This window comes from Eretmochelys imbricata, chromosome 1 (assembly GCF_965152235.1).
Source record: "Eretmochelys imbricata isolate rEreImb1 chromosome 1, rEreImb1.hap1, whole genome shotgun sequence".
Classification (NCBI taxonomy): Eukaryota; Metazoa; Chordata; order Testudines; family Cheloniidae; genus Eretmochelys; species Eretmochelys imbricata.
The window spans coordinates 342,592,909-342,613,113 of NC_135572.1; the positions used below are offsets into that span (position 1 = coordinate 342,592,909).

Here is a 20,205-nt window from a genome sequence, read left to right on the forward strand (position 1 = left end):
GTTTTTACAGAGTGTTAAAAATTATATCCCTTTAAAATGTATTTGAGAAACTTTATGGTTTCCATTACTATCCGTCGCCCCCAAAAAGATAATTGAATACTTTTGTCCCATAGAACACTATACAAGTCTTTCATGCTATTGTTGTCTATTTCTAGGAACTGTTGTGACAACTGTTTATTTTCCTGTTTACTAACAGAAACTAAATGGTGGCACCACCACCAAACACTTCAACAACCCAGAAATAGAAAAGCTTCTGATGGGTTTACCTTTATAGGAAAGTTTAAGTCTTGGGATATTTTGCTTTGAAGTTCCAGTGACTGGAAGGAACAGCATTACCAAGGATAACGCTGTGCAGACATGTGGTGCTTTGAAAGATCTCATTCTGCTGTTCTCTCGACAGTCTGTTCTTGCATTCATGGTGAAAAAGGTCTGTTTTCAGAAAATCCAAATGTAATCTGAAAGCAAGAAGAAAACATCTGTGTCTCCTTTGCATTGTCACACACAAAGCTTATGAAGGCAGGCCAAACCTTCAGTTAGAGAGTATCTTAAGCAGAAGTCACTTTGTTATAGAGACTTTTCTCCAGTATACACCAAAACTCTAATCTCTTTTCTATAAAACTAATTTGGTAGACTGAGGCCGGAACAATGCGTAAGCTTTTGGACACCGTCTAGCATAGCTAACATTTAAGTACAAATTAAATTAAATATAATACCCGTTAAAAATAGTCACATTAATGCCTTGGCTATCTCTATATAGATCAGGTGTTCTCAAACTGGGGGTTAGGACTCCTCAGGGAGTCATAGGGTTCTTACATGGGGGGGGTTGACAAGCTGTCAGCCTCCACCACAAACCCCACCTTGCCTCCAGCATTTATAATAGTGTTAAATAAATATATAAAAAAGTGTTTTTAATTTATAAGGAGGAGTTGCATTCAGAGGCTTTCTATGTGAAAGGGGCCACCGGTACAAAACTTTGAGAACCACTGACACAGATACCACAGCGATTTTATATACTTACACTGTGAATAGGCTACACTGTGATATCTCAGATACCACGGTGTAGCAACTGGAGATACCATTAAAATTAACATGTAATTGACATTCATCACAAACTTATTTATAAAATAAAAAAAAAGGGATATTAGAAGCTTTTACTCACTTTCAGGAGAAAAACAATGACTGCTGATACAATGTAAACATACCTTCCCAGATGTTGTTCTCAGTGAACTAAGACTTACTTAACAAGCACAATCCACAAACCAAAACGTCCTAGGAATGTTAAACGGGGGAGGTCCATGCAAAGGCCCATCTCAGCACAACATGTAAGAAAAGCAAGCTTTGCATCACCTTTCACTTAATAATCATAATAGAATACCTAGCTCTTTTCATCCATAGATATCACAGAGTACCCTACAAAGGAAGGCAATTATCACTATCCATGGAAAAACGGAGACACAAGTAAGTTGAAGTGACTTTGGGAAGATCACACAGTCTCCCTGTGTAGAATTGGGGCCAGCAAGATTGGATTTTTTTTCCTAAAAGATATTCATGTTTGAACAAGAGCATTGGTTTGGGGGAAGTTCTATGGCCTTTGTTATGCAGGCGGTCAGGCTGGATGACCACAGTGGTCCCTTCTGGCCTTAGAATCTATGAAAATGACCAGAGAAGATACAACACCAGTGATTAACAAGTAGGGCTGCTGGGAAAACAATGACAATTTTTCTATTAATTTTTTTTTCGGGGGGGTGGGGGAGGGAGAGCGGAGTCAGTTGACTTAAAAAAAAAAATTAACTCCAGTGCTCTGATCAACTGATTTGGTGTAAGTACCGCAGGCAATGTTCTGTGCTGACCCTTTTAGATGAAACAGAATGCAGAGCCCCTCTGACGTTTGGGCTGCCCCATGGCTCTCGGTGTTAACTTAGCATTAGTTTAGCTCTCAGAGAAGCTGCAGCACTGCCCAAGATCTCCATGGTATTGCATGCTCTAGCCCTACCCCCGGCACATCCCTCCTGGCCCCAGCCTCTCCCCAAGCACATCCCCTACACCATGGCTTGCAATGGGGTCCTTGGAAGATTGCAGAGGATAGCTGTGTCTTGCCAGAGTAATCCTTCCTCCGCCTAAACAAGGTGGTTCTGAGCCCTTTACACTACTCTGGTACTTCTACCTGGTGTAAAGAAGCCGGAGAGGGGGTGAGGATCTCACCTGGAACATCCTTCCTATGCCAACACATTCAGTTTCCTCCCTTTCCTCCTTCAAATCTCTCCTCCAAACGCAGCGGGACCCTGCCGCCTTTCAATCTGAATCGACTCCTGTAGGCTATGCACAATCGCCCATTCATTAAATAAAACCCCAAAGTAAGCATCTGATTATTTGATTTGTTTTTTATTCTTTGCCCTGTTAGAATGCAAACCCCTGAGAGAGGGAGAGAGAGATCTTGTTTACTCCATAAATGTGTATTACTGAGTTCATTATTGGCGCCCAACAAATAAGACGACACAGGAAGTAACTGATGGTGACATTAACAATCTATATAAAAAGACTGAGGTGAAAAAAGATGCACCGGCCCTGTCCATTTTGGTGGAGGAGAGTGAAAACTATACTCCAAAGCAAGAAAATAACATCAAGTCTCATTGCAAAGATTGCATAGGAATCATGGCTTGAGGGACTGGGATTCTGCTAAACGTATAAGGATTCCGCCAGAGGGTGTGAGGGTCATTTTCTGGAGGCAAAAGCATACTTAAATTGTAGGTCCAAATTCACCAATGGTATAGCGAGGCATGAATGGGACGTGTCTTACAGCACTAAATTTAGCCTTTTGGCTGCAAGGAGTCTGACTTTTCCACGTAGAAATTTCTTGCTACACAAATCCTTCTTCTTTTGTGTTGTCTGAACTCTGGCTGTGGAAAGAGGCCAGACACAAGGGGCTTACTTTACACTTGAGGCAGCTGTTCAGTGAATTTGAGCCAAACAAGTCCCATTAAGGACTCACTGCAGGCTAGTCAGATTTTTTAAGTTATGCTTTTTCATACGTTCATCCTCTAATACACCTCCAGCTTCAATACAGGAGATTAATCTTCCAGGAGATTAATGACTAGCTCAGGTTAATGTACCTCAGACCAATTGACTCATCATTAATCCCCAGAAAATGCCCAATAGCTCCTGGGTAGGGTGACCAGATGTCCTGATTTTATAGGGACAGTCCCGATATTTGGTGTGTTATCGCTTATGTAGACACCTATTACCCCCCACATCCTGTCCTGATTTTTCACATTTGCTATTTGGTCACCCTACTCTTGGGACATCTCTAATGTAGATCAGTGTCCTATGCTCCATTTGACCAAATCCATAAGCACTGTTTTGTTTTTAAAAGAGGAATTTTATAAGAATGAATAGCAATTCTTCTTACTTTAGTTCTTTGATGTTTCTGATAAGCATCTACCTATGCTGCAATAGTCCTGTGAGATGTACTGAACCAAAATGGAGGACAAAACATTTCAAGAGAATGATGTTTAACTTCAAGTGCTTTATCATGAAGCTGTAATGTATCTGCATTTGGTTCTTTTACGTTTTTTTATTATCCTCCTGTAGGGAGCCAGGGTGGCTCCCCTCTGAACCAGAGGGTAAAGAGCCACCCTTTTAGCCTGAGTGGGCGGAGCCAGGCCAAGCTTCCGCCAATCCCCGGAAGGGGAAGGGTGGGACAAGAAGTACAAAGGGCGGGGCCCTCTGCCCAGTGAAGAGAGCACCAGGGAGGGAGACAGACACGGGCTGCTCCCTCGCGAGCCTGCTGCTGACCCAGACGAAGCCCTGGGCAAGGAGGAGCCTGACCGGGAGGAAGGCCTGTGGCAACCAGGGCTGCCAGCCGCTGAATACCCAGAGGACCTGGAGGGGCCTGACGGCAGCCCGGGCCAGCGTGAGTCCAACACCGAGGGGGAGCGGGAGCTGCCCGCAGTGGAATACCCGGAGGAGATGGAGGGACCGGAGCTGCCCGCCTGAGAGACCGGGTAGGAAGTAGCCCAGGGGCCGAACTACACCGTGGGGTGGGTGTGTTTGGTCAGCGGGTGCGGACGGCCCCGCTGACCCAGCGGCAGGACCTTCGCCTCCTGCCACTGTCAGGGCCCTGGGCTGGAACGCAGTGGCGTTGGGTGGGCCTGCGTTCCCCTACCTCGGCGCTCCCCTGCCTGAGGGGCACGCTACTGACTCCGGCCGGCACACCTTCCCCGCTAATTCCCCAACGCCCGGAAGGTGTGGCTGAGGCCTGCCATGGAGACCATAGCTCTCCATCGCCCCTAGGGGCTCGGAGGACCGACCAACACCTGTCACAAGTGGTGGAGAATGCGGACAGGCGATCCCAACCCCTGCCGAAAGGGGTTAGTGCGAGAGTGCCTCTGAAGCGCCCCTACTGGAAAGATGGGGATGGAAAGGCTTATCAAGTTCCTGGCTGAGAGCCAGCAACAGCAGCAGCACCAACTCGAGCAGCAGCTGGGCACCCACCAGAAGCAGTTGCTTCAAACCCTGGGGGCCCAGCACCAGGAACAGCAAACCCAGTGCTTCCAGCAGCTTGCAACCCTGTGGTCAGGCCTTGGTGGTGCTCAACCAAAGTGGGCAGCCACCCCGACCCTTCCCGCCCCACCGATCCGTCTGGCCAAGATGGGGCTGGAGGATGACCTGGAAGCCTATCTAGTGACCTTCGAGCAGGTTGCCTCAGTGGCTGGTTGGGCACCTGACCAATGGGCGACACTCCTCGCCCCATAGCTGACAGGGCTACCCCAGAATGCTTACCATGGGCTCCCAGATGATGAGGCCCACATTTCTGCTCGAGTGAAAGTGGCTATCTTGGATGCCTTCAACATTACCCCGGAAACCTTTCGGCAATGGTTTCGGGAAGAGGTCTACCCACCGGGCGCCAGACCCCAGGCGGTGGCCCAGGAACTGAAGGACGGGGGTACCCAATGGCTCCAACCCGAGCGTCGAACCGCAGCTGACGTGACGGAACAGGTCATCCTCGAACAATTCGTGCACATCCTCCCACCCCAGGGAAGGGCTTGGGTGTTACGGCACCGGCCACAAAGTCTGAGCTCAGCCGTCACGCTTATGGAGGACTTTCTCGAGGCTGAGGCCCCGATACGACCGGCCGCCTGCCCCCCAAACCCTGGGCCCAATGCACAGAAACTTGAACAGAGGGGGCCCACCTCCCAAACCAACGCACCCTACCGTACCAGACGACCAGAAGGCGGCAGGACCGAGTCTTCCCAATGGCCCGAGTCAACACCACTCTCTGGCCCTGGATGCTTAACCCGACCACCAGGCCCCGGCCCACTCTGCGGCACCACTGGTGCCCCCACGCGGCCGGCGCGCCCAGAGGTAGGACCTTGTTTCCGATGTGGCGAGTATGGGCATCTGCAACGGGGCTGTCCTGAGATGGACTGCAACTTTGGCCTGGTGTGTGCCGGGGAGCGACGGGCCCGTCTGCCCTCCTTGGCCAAACTGACAGCTCCCATGGAAGTCGCCGGGGTCCCTGTGGTGGGTCTAGTTGATTCAGGCTGTGGGCAGACCCTTGTCCGCCAGGCGCTCTTCTCTGACACCAAGCGGACCGTCGGGGAAGTACAGATTCAGTGCATCGACGGAGCTGCCAGCCGCTGAATACCCAGAGGACCTGGAGAGGCCTGACGGCAGCCCGGGCCAGCGTGAGTCTGATACCGAGGGGGAGCGGGAGTGGCCCGCAGCGGAATACTCGGACGAGATGGAGGGACCGGAGCTGCCCACCTGAGAGACCGGGTAGGAAGTAGCCCAGGGGCCGAACTACACCGTGGGGTGGGTGTGTTTGGTCAGCGGGTGCGGACAGCCCCACTGACCCAGCGGCGGGACTTTCGCCTCCCGCCACTGTCAGGGCCCTGGGCTGGAACGCAGTGGAGTTGGGTGTGCCTGCATTCCCCTACCCCGGCACTCCCCTGCCTGAGGGGCGCACGCTACTGACTCTTGCCGGCACACCTTCCCCGCTAATTCCCCAACGCCCGGAAGGTGTGGCTGAGGCCTGCCACGGAGATCATAGCTCTCCATCGCCCCTAGAAGCTCGGAGGACCGACCAACACCTGTCATACCTCCCTTAGTACTTTGCTGAAAAGGGCCTTAAGCACAAACCTCTTTTTACGTACATAGCAGCTCCAATGAAGTAATGGGGACTATTCACATGCTTAAAACTGGGTGGGGGCAAAAGCACCTTGTTGAATCAGGGCCAATATGGTTGGCTCTGTGGTTAGATCTTCCCTGTGGAACTCTAATTTGAAATGGGTTATGGGCTAGCAGAGCTGCCAGCAGTCAAACCGCTGATGTGCTGGTATTCTGCCATCTTGGGACAACCAGGGCTATCCAGATGCACATGACTGGTGCATTTGTGACATTATATCCCTGAAAAGAAGTGACATCTCAGTGCAAGTGGTCAGACTTAGTAAAACCTGCAGGGTAGATTACTCTGAAACTACTGTCTGAAACAGGCAAACCTGGAGCCAATTTATTTAGCATAATTTATTCCAGGCCCTTTGTTGGAACAAACAGAGCTCAGATAGACAGTCCCCTATTAGCTGCAAAACTACATCAGTTTTTAAACACATTGTTCAGTTAAATCTGATATCTAAATGCAAAAAATCTAGCACCCAGGGATGTTGTGTGGACTCCCAATTTTCCCTGGCATCTTGAAGTCCAGAAACAAAGGACAGCAACTCACTGATAAATTTAGATTTTTCGACCATGGCTGACATAACACACATTTGAATATTTAAACAATGGTTTTTACTTAATTGGAGTATAACAGTTACCACTGTTCATGTTGTGAGACAGTTTTAAAATGATGAGTTTTGTATTGTGCTAGAGAGCACAATGAAAACTGCTTGCAGCAAATAAAGTATCCAAATCTCACTAATAAGGATGTAAAAATGAAACAATGACAATAAATCCAGAGTAAACCTGGAGAGTTTGGCCCATAGTGATTATAATAATTAAGAAAAGGGTAGGAAAAATTAGGACACGATGTCTACTCATAAATATGTTGGGTAAGTTACTTGGCCCCTTTTTTTCAGCATGCATAATATTAACCAGCGTTTTTTAGTGGAGAAGACTGTTGTCCAGTAAAGAAGCCCATTTTGACTGTCTGATCTGGGTTGATACACATGACAGACATTCTGTTGATCAGACCTATGTTTAGACCCATACACGAGCACACTGTATGCAATGGTTAAATACTAACTGTAGTTGGAAAAAAAAAAAGACTGGAAATGTATCCCACCTACAGTTAAATTTCAAATATGTAGAGAAATATATAGAAAGTTTCTAAATATTATATACAGACAAAAACATCCACATAAGTTCTAAAATTTATTGCTAAACAACTATCTTTCAGATGACTAATTACACTAAAACAGCAAGACATATTTCCAAGAAAGATATTTCTATAGTTGGCTAGTTTATACTTCAAAACTGCACTATAATCACAAACTGGGTATTGGAAATCTAGCCTTAACCAGAAGAGAAACTGGAAACATATATGACAGTCAGATGAATAATTCAGCAAATAAAACAGAGTGAAATATAGTATCCGGGTTCACTTAGCATCCAGGCTCTCTCTTTAAATAAGATGACATTGATCCAGAGCACAGTGAAACTATGTTCTTTCCCCTCACAGACAGGATACTCTGCTGATAGACAGTTTGGCAGAGAAAGCTTTTCTTCTCGATGGGAAATCTCATTATAAATCTAACTCCATCTGAGAGCTAACAATATACTTCATAGCCATTCTCCAACATTTACTTTATAAAGCAGCTTTAGTGATGTTTACAATGCAGCAAATTTTGTCTTCTGCATAGACTCAGACCCGTTACTCTTTTCCACAAAAGCCCCACAAATCAATATCACTCCACCCCACCCCCGTCCAAAAACAAACAAAATAACCTAGCAAAACTAACATTAACAAAAGGAAGTACATTGGTACAATACTAACATTAAAGTGAACATGCAATGCATTTACTTGATCTTTTCTTGAATTTCAATACGCTAAACATCCAATGGCGTATTCTCTACACATTCAGGTCCCTGTCCTAAAATGAGTTTGACAGCACAGGAATCCACCCATTCTATGCTCTGTCATCCATTCAGCCTCCAAACACCTGCATCCTCTCTGTTTGGAATATGAGATAGACCTCTTCTCTGGATTTCAGTCCAAAAGGAACAAGTGGAACAAAGAAAAGAAGGGACTGGAAAATGGAGGAGAGGGAGAGATAAGTGAGGGGAAGGATTCACACCAGTAGAAAAGTTATTTTAAATGGAGAAAAGAAAGAGGTTTAGAGATTATAGTAAATTAAAACAGTAAAAAGAATGACACCAAAAAAAGGGGAAGTTGGGAGAAAAAAAAATCTGAAAAAGGACAGCCTAAAATACAGAAGAAATAAGTGAAGACTAGGGAAATGAAAGAAAAAAAAACAAGCTAGGGTTTTTTTTCCCCCCTTTCTACAAACTATTAGGATTTAACATGTGGTAAAGCATGACTATGACACAGTAATTGGTGGAAGGGCAAACAGGATAAGGATGGACCAGATCCACAGGGTGGTCTGGATCACATGGCAGGCTAGGCTCATTAAAATGTGCTTTGATGCAGCCAATGCAAGGTCATATATCCAGGGAGGGAGGGTGAAACTCTGGCCCTACTGAAGTCAGGGCCCCCACTGATTTCAACGATGCCAGGATTTCATCCAGCGAACGTGGATCATACATGTAGGAGAGGGGAGTGTACTATGCAAAGCTGCAATATTGAAAGGTACTACATGAGCGTAATGGTGCATTCTGACTTCACAGTCCGCGACTCAAAGGTTGAGGATAACGTGAAGCCTTCTCTCCAGACCTGATCTGTGGCGTGCTGCAGATCACACTCATGTGCATGTAGAAAAGCAAATGCGGGAATGTACTTTTAGATTGTATTGTCTGTTTCTGTTTTTCCAACTCCAGTCTGCATTTTCTGGCTGAAGGCTGAGAGGAGCTTGTGTCATTCGGTGATATCACATATTTGACAGCATCCCAGCAGCCAGCTGTCCAGATGGTGATTTGTACCCACAGATCTCAGTAAGTGTACACTATTGTGTTGAATGCATGTACAAAGGATATTAAAATTGTACACATTTTTGAAAAAAATTATGCCTTAGCTACCCATTTTTGTGAGCTCTGAAACCATTCAGGCACCCCTGCTTTAATACTAGGAACATGTCCTCAGGAACAGCGCATTTAAATCACCTAAAAAACCCGACTGTAACTTTACTCATTTGAAAAGGAAAATGAGATGAGAGAGTGAAACAGTTTAATAGTTTAAAAAATACTCAAACAGAACTCATAGGACAAACCTCACCATAATATTATTTTCATTACAGCATATGCCCTGATCAGAGCGAACTGAACGAATTATGTGTCTATATTAAATATGTTCTAGGTATCATTACCTTGGCATCTAAGGCAAGAAGGCAGTAGATAGAAAATCTCTAGAGGCACTACAAGGAAGTGTGAAGTTGACACCCAATAAACAGATTCTGAGAGCTGCCGCTGGCAGCATAACATTTCCCAGAAGATGCAGAGCTTCCCTGCAGAAAGTTGGATGGTTTCACACAGCTATTAAATAAGTGGGCACAGAGAATAGGCAGGAAGCCTGCCTAAGGAAGCCCCTTTGCCTGCTATTGAGAAAATAAGAACCCTCCCCACCATCAAAAACGAAAAAAAGTGTCACGATGACAGCAAGAGAAACTTCAGGAGCCGTATCTTGGCGCTACCTGCCTAACCAATTAAATGTTCCCTGGTTTTATTGGCAAAGGCTAATGTCTGAATAACTCCAGGCAGAAATCACAAACTGTTAATCAACTGACCCTGCAGCTACTATTGCCCTACACACGGAGACACACACCTGCTGTAGCCTGTTTGAAGAACTAGAGTCTTCCCCCCCTGCACACACACACACACCCCACCCCCAGGTCTGTGCTGACAGTTTGCTGAGGAAGCTGTGAGTACCTCTCTACTTAGTTTACTTTTTGCAACCCCACACCAGATCATCAGCATGAATGGAACCAGAGACCTCCAATAATGGAGGTTTGAGCTTTCGGGATTCAGGGCCTATCCCTGCTGATGACCAGTAGTGATGGGTTTTTACAAACTGGGACTTGTCCTTCCATGCACCTCACATGCTTGGGATAAAACTCCCTTGACTGGGAGGGGTTCATAACACACGGCTAAGTGTGTTATGAACCCCTTCACCAATGGGCTCAAACAGGATAAGACTCTACAACTCCTACCAGGAGCTAGAGGAGTACCTCAAATGGAGGAGGCTTATGTTTCTGAATGTGTAGGAACTGGTTCATCGTGGCAACAATCTGTGACGGAAGTTTGTCACCAGCTGGCAATCCATAATATTGTTGTTATCAATACTTGCAAGTTGCATTAAGAAGCTTGCACTGGGGAATTTGTTTATTATTAGATGCTCCCATGCCTCATGACACATATGGCAACATAGTGTTTCCACCTCAGTCTGTCTAATGACATGTTTCTTGCTCTGTTGCAGTCTGTTTCCATGACAGCAACATCTTTCCCAATTGTTCTCTTACATGCCATCTGTTGTCACCCATTTCTCCATCTTCCACCAACTGGTATCCAGCATTTGGGAGACTGCTGCTTGAACATAATGAGTACAACATGTTCAAATTTTAATATTACTAAACATTTACATTGGGGTAGCATATAAGGTCTCATCTTGGACAGGGCCCCTTCTGGTAGGGACTACAGAGTCATGTAGTAAGTGACAGTCCCTGCCCCACAGAACTTTCCATCTAGAACACAGGACATTAAAAGGTGGAGGATACAAACAATTGAGCAGGGGATTTCATTTACTGCAACTCATAGCAAGCACTTTTCCAGTTTATTGATCTGATAACAGATGTTTAATCAGATTTGCTTTTCTGTAATATTGCACTAGCAAGTTTCTTGCTATGGTGGGAAATGTATGTAACTGTTTGGTACAATTGTGGTGCTAATAGATGTGCCAGTTTTATTTAAGTTAAACAGAAAAGGTTACTTCTATATCTGGTTCCTCTTGTGTCTCCCTATGAGAAATACCGTGAGTTCTGCAAATATTGAGGTTAGCTAACTGCAGACTTTAAATGAGAAACCTAAGGCAATTAATTATTTTTTTTAAGTACCACCACTGTACTACGGATACAAAATTCCGCCAACCACCAATTACCAGCAATTCATTATCAGCCCGTGTTTCCTGTTTTGAAAGGTTTGTTAATAAGTTCAGCTTGTTTATCGTCTCTAAAGTCATGTCTACACTATGACATCTAAGCTACAACACTTCAGCCGTGCTGTTGTAGCACTCCAGTATAGACACTTTCTCCACTGATGGAAGGGGTTTTTCCCCCCCATCTATGCAGTTAATACACCTCTCCAAGAGGTGGTAGCGAGGTCGATGGAAGAATTATTCCATTGACCATGCTGTACTTACAGTGGAGGTTAGTTCAACCTGATTAAGTCACACAGGTGCAAAATTTTTCACAGCCCTGAGTGACGTAGGCTAGGTCAATCTAATTTTTTAGCATAGACCAGATTTAACTTCAAGCTATTGTGATTTGGTGTCTGTCGGCTACAGAAATGTAGGTTTCATACTAGAAGAAGACTGATCAAATGTTTGTTCTATACTAACTTATTACTTTTGATTCCTATCACCAGTGTACGGCCTCATTATTTGATGCACAGCCCATGAACTCTATGAAGTATAGCTTGCTTGGCTTTAGCATGTAAGGTACAGAATTGAGAGATGTGGGGGGAAGGATTTTTTTAGTTTACAATTCCAACAGATTTTGGTTTCTTTTAATCATATATTTGATTACTTTTGGAGGAGTTCTTTATGTCACTTGTCCAACTAAATTTTGGATCAACATTTTGTGCAATCCATGTGTAAAATGATATTCAAGGAGGTTTAAGAAAGGATATATTGCAATGGAGTAATCAACCAAGTTATGGCCCTGCTGGGATGGATGTTTTAATTTATTTTTTTAATGGTTGGATCAGATTTTAAGGAGAGATTGAGAGAACAAGCAGAAGCATTATAATGTGTAAGTTTACAATCTTACAGAGTAATTAAATCCTTTTAAATCTTAGCCAAACATTATAGACCTTTTATAGGCTCTTCTAGAGTGCTTGTCACCATAGTATTGAGCAATTCACAGACGTTAATGCATTTATCTTCACAACTCCATTATGAGCCAGGTAAGCATTGTTATTCTAGTGTTGTTACTAGAAAATGGAGGCATGGAAAGAAGAAAGGACTTGTGCAAGGTCACACAAGAAGTCTGTAGCAGAGCCTGAATCAGAACTCACATCCCTTGAATGCCCATTCACTTCCTGGGGTCACAAAACCATCCCTCCTCTCTTCATCCTACTCATTCCTTATACCATGCATTGTTTGCAGTAAGTCTTGTGGCTGGAGACTGAGGACTCACATTTCACTGAATTTAAACTAAATAAAAGATGGAACTTTTCCTAATGCTTTATTCTTTGCCTGTGGGCAAACTTCAGAGTATTAAGTGATCACTGTTTTATTCTTCATAAATATTTAAAATGGAATCACTGAGACTCCTTGTGGAGTAACAGACTGCTTGGGGTGAGTAAGGATATCAGATTATTATTTAATATGTTAATATTCACTAACTGTACCATTTCCAAGGGGTTTGGAATTGCTGCTGCTCTGACCTAACAGAGCTTTCTGCCTGTGTTACGCCAGGACTCAGCTTATCTTTAGCACAACACACATAAAAAGCAAAAGCTGTTTTGAGAAGGATGCAGTGTCAATGTCCTCTGGGTCTAGCAGAACTATTCTGCGGGGGGAGGGATCAACACCGCCATTAAACATAGAATTATTTTCCGGTTTGGTTTAAACCACAATAGAGGCTTGGGTTTTTGTTTTTTTTGAGTACAAAGTGAGAGCAACATAAGTGCAAAGATGAATCAGTTCTGCACAGGACATAACAGGGCTTTTCAGACTTTTAACCTCTTAGTTACTGGGTAGATGAGTGCCTTGTTTTCAGCTTTGTTGTACAGCCATCACACTGAATGAGCCTACATCTTCCAGAATTATGGATCTTTTAAAAATAAGAAATTACATGCACAGTAGTTTCCATCTTGAGTGGGGGTTGCCCTTCAAGGACCTCTCATCCAAGAATTTGGGCATGATGAAATACGTATCAGAACCTCCCTTCATTGGAGTCAGGTATCCGGGGAATCCAAAAATCGGTACCTAAACAGATACCTGCTTCTCCCATGTACAGCCTACTGAAATGACTGCCAATTTCAATTGATGATGTAGCGGAGAACAAAACTCAATCATATTAAGCCAAATACTGACTCATCTGACTGTGTAACTTGGAGAGCAAGGAAAATACACATGCACACACTTCTTAAAACCTTTGTAAGTATATCAGAAGCTGGAAGCCTGCAAGAGGGTGAATCTGCACTGTACTATTAGGCATAAAGGGGGCAAATAAACAGGTTAAGGACATGACATACAAACTACACGATTCCTTTGTATAAAGGATTAACTAAAAAGGTAGTATTTTCAACCCTACACATTCAAAAATCATGAGATGGGAACAAAAAAAGTTATGGGATTGGCTTAAAAATAATGAGATTTAATAAATATATTTGGAATCTTATGATTTGCCTTCTGGGTTTAGATTGCTAAGTTTATTTTTCACATTTTTATCTACAGATACATGGGCTGCAGCTTACTTTAAAAAGAAGAGGTTGAGATTCTCATTTAGTCACGGGACTCCAGGAGCCAGAACTTTAAGTGCCATGAACCTGGTGTAGGCCCATTCTTTTAGTCTAAGAAACAAAGTTAGAGATGGAGGTGCCAGAACAATACGATATATCAAAAAGCAACAAGTCACCAGTCCAAGGCCAATGGAAAGACTCTTATAGAGCTGTGTGGTCTTTGGAAGAGTACCAGGACTTGAGAGTAGATGGTTTTTTTTTTTTTTAAAAAAGCAAAGCATAAAAGTGGCTGAACTGCTAATCTTGCAAGCCTTTACTCATATGAGTAACTCTTCTTACACAAGTAGTTGTGCCACCTTGATTGGGAATGTTCGTGAGAATAAGGACTACTCGTGTGAGTAAAAGCTTGCAGCATCCAGCCCGTAGGTTTAGTATTTTGCACAACTGGTACCTCTGATTATAGTAAGAGCTGTTTGTGTCCCCAGCACCTTTGGGCAATCGAGGCTGTACAACACAGGTAAACCTCCTCACAAGACTTCTGACATCCTCTCAGCCATGAGGACCCTCTGACTACAAGACACTTTGGGATCTTCGTGATTAACTAGCCTATATGAGATTCTACACTGCTTTAGTGCTTTTAACTCCCAACCCTCTGGATTAAAGAGTTCTCTCTTCACAGCTGCAGCTCAACTTTGAGAGGAATTGAGAGACATCCAAAAATAAAGCCAGACAGAATTTAAAAAAAAAAAATCCTTCAGTGAGGCATTTAAAAAGGGTGACAGATACAGCTGGATCTTATAAATACAACCACCAACTAAATATATATTTATTATACAACAGCCTTACAGGGACTGACCTTGAGAAGGACAATTTTGTACAAGGAACCAGAAGGAACAAATATATATACATACACAATGAACAAATCAGATCAATAATAACAATATTTTGTACTTATATAGTGCCTTTCATCAACTCAGCATTTAGAATAAATAATGTATGCATCCTTGAGCCATCCCTCAGGGCACTAAAGGTAATTATCTTGATTTTACATTTGGGAATGCTGAGGCATAGCGTGGTTAAGAGGCTTGATAAGGAGCAGAGATGGAAATAGATCTCAGAATTTGTGATTACAAATGCCATGTTCCAGCCACGAAGAAAAGTCTCCCTGATGAAAGAAGTTATGCATCAGAATGGAAAAGGTATTAGGTATCCGCTGAAAAAAAAAATTGCAACTAAACAGAGTCCAAGACATTCAAGCAAATAGAAACCTAGTTGCAAAGGCAAGAAATCTTTAGAGCAGCTTTCCCAATTTATCAAGCCTGGATGCTATGCGTTATCAAGAGCAAACTAGAAATGAATATTTTAAATCTCTACAGTCTACCTTTCCAGTGGCTCTGTTATCCCTGCACCTGGAGTGCAGAATTTGTACTAATGTCAATGAATGGGAGTAAGATGTTTGCTCTAAGGGCCAAACCCTGGCCCTCCTGAGGTCAGTGGGAGTTAGGCCATTGATTTTAATGGGACCAGTGATTGTCTGAGGGCAGGTCTACACTCAGAATGCTGCAACGATGCAGCTGTAGCGGTTCAGTGAAGACACTACTCCGCTGACGGGAGAGAGAGTCTCCTGTCGGCAGTTAGCTACCGTCTCTCGCAGAGGTGGACTATGTCAGCGGGAGAAGGGGCTAGGGCAGTATAACGGCATCGCTCAGGTTTATGTAATATAGACCTGGCCTAAGGGAAAAGGCATCCTAAGGACCCAATTATCCAAACTAGTGAACATTTCCTCTGAGGTGCTGACTAGCCTCAATTCTTACTGGTCTAGATCTTCGACCCTGCTACGACAAAAGGAAAAGGAGGACTTGTGGCACCTTAGAGACTAGCAAATTTGAGCATAAGCTTTTGTGAGCTACAGCTCACTTCATCGGACCCTGCTACGGCTGCGTAGTACCATTCCCGCTGACTAGAAGGGCCACTTGAGAATACTCCTTGTGTTTGGAATTCTGGGGTGGCATAGAGTCAATGTAACATACAGCCTCCCCTTCTTGGCCCCCTTTCCAGGAAAAAGGCCGTGGCCAGGATATCCCTACATGCCAGAAGCCCAGAGTACCGCAGCATCTTGGCAGCCATATGTAACCAAAATATATAGATTTTTGAGAGACTTGAGGACACTTGGCACCTTTCAGGAAGCACTTGCTACCGTGCCAAATTTGCTTTCTTCCAACCCCCCACCTAAGCTGCCCCAGGTGCCCAAAAGCCCAACCCAAGGAGAGCACCCAATGTATGGCGAAGGCACTCACTGAGCACCTTGAAAGAGACACTTGCCATCCTGCTTGGCTTCCTGAGCCCAAGCCCAAATTCCTTCATCTTTAACATCAAACAAACTACTAACACAAGAAAAACCTGCTGAAGCCAAAAGAATGATGGCTAAAGAAGACTGAAGTCATAAGTTGCCCTTACATAGCACAAGTTGGGCCACACAATACCATTTCAAGGACAATATAAAACAGGGCCATGAAAGTGACACTGAGATGGGCACTTCAAAATTGTGTTTTAACTGAAGACCTCCCTACAGGTTCAGATATACAGTTCATCACAGAAAGACAAATGTCATCCAGAGAAAGTTAAGATGAATTTAACAACATAGGCCAAGAACTGTCACCAACATGCTACAACGAGTTAGATCTGCAGCTGGCATTGTACAGAGGCCCACCGGTGCCAACTGGCCAAGGGTTCAACACTGTTTATTACAAGCAACTCCTGTCTCAGACCTGACATGCTCAATACATCTAATACACCACTTTCATGGTATTTATCCATAAAGGGTAGCATGTGAGGTCTCTAATGAAAGCTTGCAACTTGACAAAAATCATTGTGAGTTGTGTGTATGGGTACTAGTTAAGGATTAATGTAACTATACTGAAATTTATGCCCTTATGATCTTGTAGTGAAAGTGAATCACCAAGGAATGTGTCTCAGTGATGGCCCAATCAAGTGGCAGAGAGTTGTCACTCTTCCCTGCCTAATTATGTAATGTATTGCTCAATTGTCTACCATTGCAACAAACCAGAAAAGCCCATGGAAAACCCTCAAAGACAAAACTATGATCACTGAAGCCACTCGGAAGGGATAAAGAACTATAAGACCATAAGGGGATGGCCCTGTCTGCAAATAAAGGCAAAAGTCTGATTCTGCACATCACATGGTGGAGAAAGACACCCTGCATCCATTCACAGAGGAGCAGTAGGTGAAAGAATGGGCCCTGGCTCCTTCCAGTTAGGAAGCGCTGCAAAAGACTGAACTTTGGGGTGAGAATCTACTTTGTTGGATAGGAAAGGCGATTATTAGTGTAGGCCCTGGTTTGGTTTTGTATGTTACCATTTGTTTCCCTCACTCTCTTGTTTCTATTTGAATCGCTCTTCTTTCTTCAATGAATTTGATCATCATTTTTTTAAAGGAAATTTAAGTGGTGTGTGTGACACAGGAGCAGTGGGCTAAGGTAAAACTGGGCTATGCTGTTCCTTTGGGAACAGATGTGGGACTCCTGGTGGTATCTGGTGATCACAGGCTGGATAGCAGGACACTTTGAAGGGACTTGCGCGGGGGTGCAGCTATTGTCAACTAGCAGAGGCGGTATAGGCCAGAGAAGAGTGCTTGAATGGCCAACAGCCAGTCGGGTTAGGGAGTAACACCCAGCTGGCATAGACTAGACTCCCTGGGTAGGTGGCAAAAAGGCGATTGGAGACCTGGGTGCCCTGAGAAGCGTAACAGAAATGAATCACCATCACTTCATCTGGCCCAGTTGTCCCCCTGCACCACCCACACACATACACAATAGTATTTGAGCACCTTGCAGTCCTTTAATGTATTGAGCCTCACAATATCCCACTACACTAGGCAGTATTTTACAGTTGGAGCACCAAGACCCATAGAGATGGACTTGCCCAAGGTCATGCAGAAAGTCTGTGCAGTGCAGGTAATTGAACTTCCGGTCCCAAACAAACACCCTAACCCTTGGACATACTTCCTCTCAGCAATGACAACTGATAAGATGACTCATAACAGAATTGCCATATTTGAAAGCTCAAGGGCTGCCATATTGCTGATAAAGAAATTTGAGTCCAAAATTGACTGCCAAGATATTAACGTACACAAAGATGAACACAGTAACAGATTTTTGTACCATCCCATTTCAACCAAGAGATTCTGGAAGTGAGTATAAATAATAATAGTGACACCTACAGTGTGAACAGTTTTCAGTAGGATCCAGGTTGATCCAGAGAGTCTAATGTGATCTTTAGGGATTATAGGAGGGTGGACGCCCTCTAGTAATGTTTAGCCACATATGAAAAAAGAAGCTCTGGGGGTTACAGCACAGCCCTGGGAGTTGTCAGACCTAGGGCAAGTCACTTAAATGAGCATATTTAAATTTAGGCACCTATATCTATATGTAGGCACCCAAATATCTGCCTTGTTTTAGAAGTGCTTATATAAATATTTACATGTATGAAATTAAATATAAAAATCCACAATGTAAGGAATAGCCAAAGGATAAAAGAAAAAACAGAAAAAAACAAGTTTAAAATAATAAAAACCTTATGTGCCTCCTAAAAAAATTATATTAAAAATTACATTGTGAGTCATCCAACTGACTCACAAACTATAAATTGATCTGTGTCCCTTTGACTTCTGTTACTGATTGCCCATCTCAAAACAATGTAAATTGTATATGTTTGGTCAAAATAATAGTTGTAGGTGATTTGCTTCTGCTGGTCAGTAGCCTATAAATGCTGCAGCATAATCCACACCATTTCCTTAACACCGGATACAACTTTACAAGGTGCCTCTCAAAAGCAGATTTCCATCTGGATCAGTCATTGCTCTTTCAGAGTGATGCTAGAAGGAATTGTTAGGAAAAAATCGCAAAAGTCAGCCCAACAACATTAATATAAAGTGAAAGGGAAAACACTGACAACCTACGTTCAAGTAGTTGGAACAGTAAGAAAAGGTGGGCTTGTCACCTGGATTCTATGCCAGGGTGACCCCTCGGCCAGGCCCCAGCTCTCACCCGGGTCCATGCTTGGCAGCGTCTGGGTATCTCAGCATGCACTCCTGTCTCAAGAGGCGCAGCCCTTTGGCCGAGCCCCTTCCCGAGGGTCAGTAAACAGAAACAAATGGGAATTAACACAAAGGAGTGGTTCCACAGCTGCATTAAAAATCCTCCTTCAGAGGGCACTGGTCAGGATGTGGCCCTGAAAAAGAGTTCACAAGTAAACAAAGGCATAGTCCCTTCTTCAGGTGAGTCAGCATCAGGCCCTCCTTTCCTTCAGGGAGGGGCCATCAGATAGCAATCATCCAAGGAGATCCTGCCTTCAGCCAGCCCTCTCTCCTGGAGCTGAGGATTTAAGGTCTGCTCTCCTCCCTGGTCTGTCATCAACTGAGCTGGGTTTCTCCCTTTTTCCCCTCTAATTCTGACATTTCCCACTGGTGTGATGGCATGGGGCCACTTCAGCACACATTAGCTCATTAATCTCCTATTGCCCAGGGTGGGGTTTGAATACCCTCCTTAAAGGGCTTCTTTTAAAATTAGTTTAAAGGATTGAGCATATTCCTATTGTTGTAGCTCACTGCCCTCATTATGGGGGGTGGGAGGAGGGGAGGAAAGTGTCTTTTCCCTTACCTTACTCCAGGCAGATGTTAGCCATGGGTGCGGTCTCAATTCCAAATTAATTACTAATAATTTATGTTCCTTTCCTGAAGGGGTGTTTTCTCCAGCCCCACCCATGGCTTGTTCTGAGACACGCATCCATATCTCAATTGGAAGGCATCTATCCAATAATATAAAGTGATGATATGTAAAGTGAGAGTGTGCAACTCAAGCACCAATGACACCATTCTAAGATCTGAAAAGTATATCCCATGGGGCTCTGGATATGGTGATGTATGGTTTAGGTCTGCAAATCGCCATAGTTATCAGCATACTCTGCCACATGATCAATTATGCACCATCCACCACAGTTTGCTTGTTTTTACTGGCTTAACTCATATTGGCTTGGAATTCAGGGATGATGAAAGGGAGTTGAGATAGAGGGCACCACTGATTGTTGCCCTCTGCCAATTGCAAGTATCTTTGTTTGAGAGCCATTTATTATGATCATTGCCCAAGATAAAAATTGCCATGAGCCACATTTGGCATTTGATTTGATTCCCATTTCCCAAAGGATTCCACAAAGCAGCTTTTCAACTGCTTTTAAATCATTTTTCATACTAAAGATATTGCAAATGTAGTTACATAACCCTACACCACTTCAAATACTTCAGCTATGATCTTCATGTCTCAGATTTTTATACATATACGTTTTGCATTAAAGTAGACAGCAAATTAAGGACTTGCAGAGACTTCCCACAAGCAAAGTTAAT

General features: G+C 43.9%; 1 protein-coding gene across 6 annotated transcripts in view; it reads right to left on the reverse strand.

Annotated features, from left to right (window-relative positions):
* SEMA3D (semaphorin 3D) overlaps window positions 1-20,205 on the reverse strand; it is a 183,192-nt gene that overhangs the window by 116,228 nt on the left and 46,759 nt on the right. For all 6 annotated transcript variants that reach the window (XM_077836139.1, XM_077836164.1, XM_077836155.1 and 3 more), the window contains one exon: window positions 267-455. In XM_077836139.1, coding sequence (XP_077692265.1) covers window positions 267-417 — 151 coding nt within the window. In that variant the 5' untranslated portion in view covers window positions 418-455. The remainder of the gene's footprint in view (window positions 1-266; window positions 456-20,205) is intronic.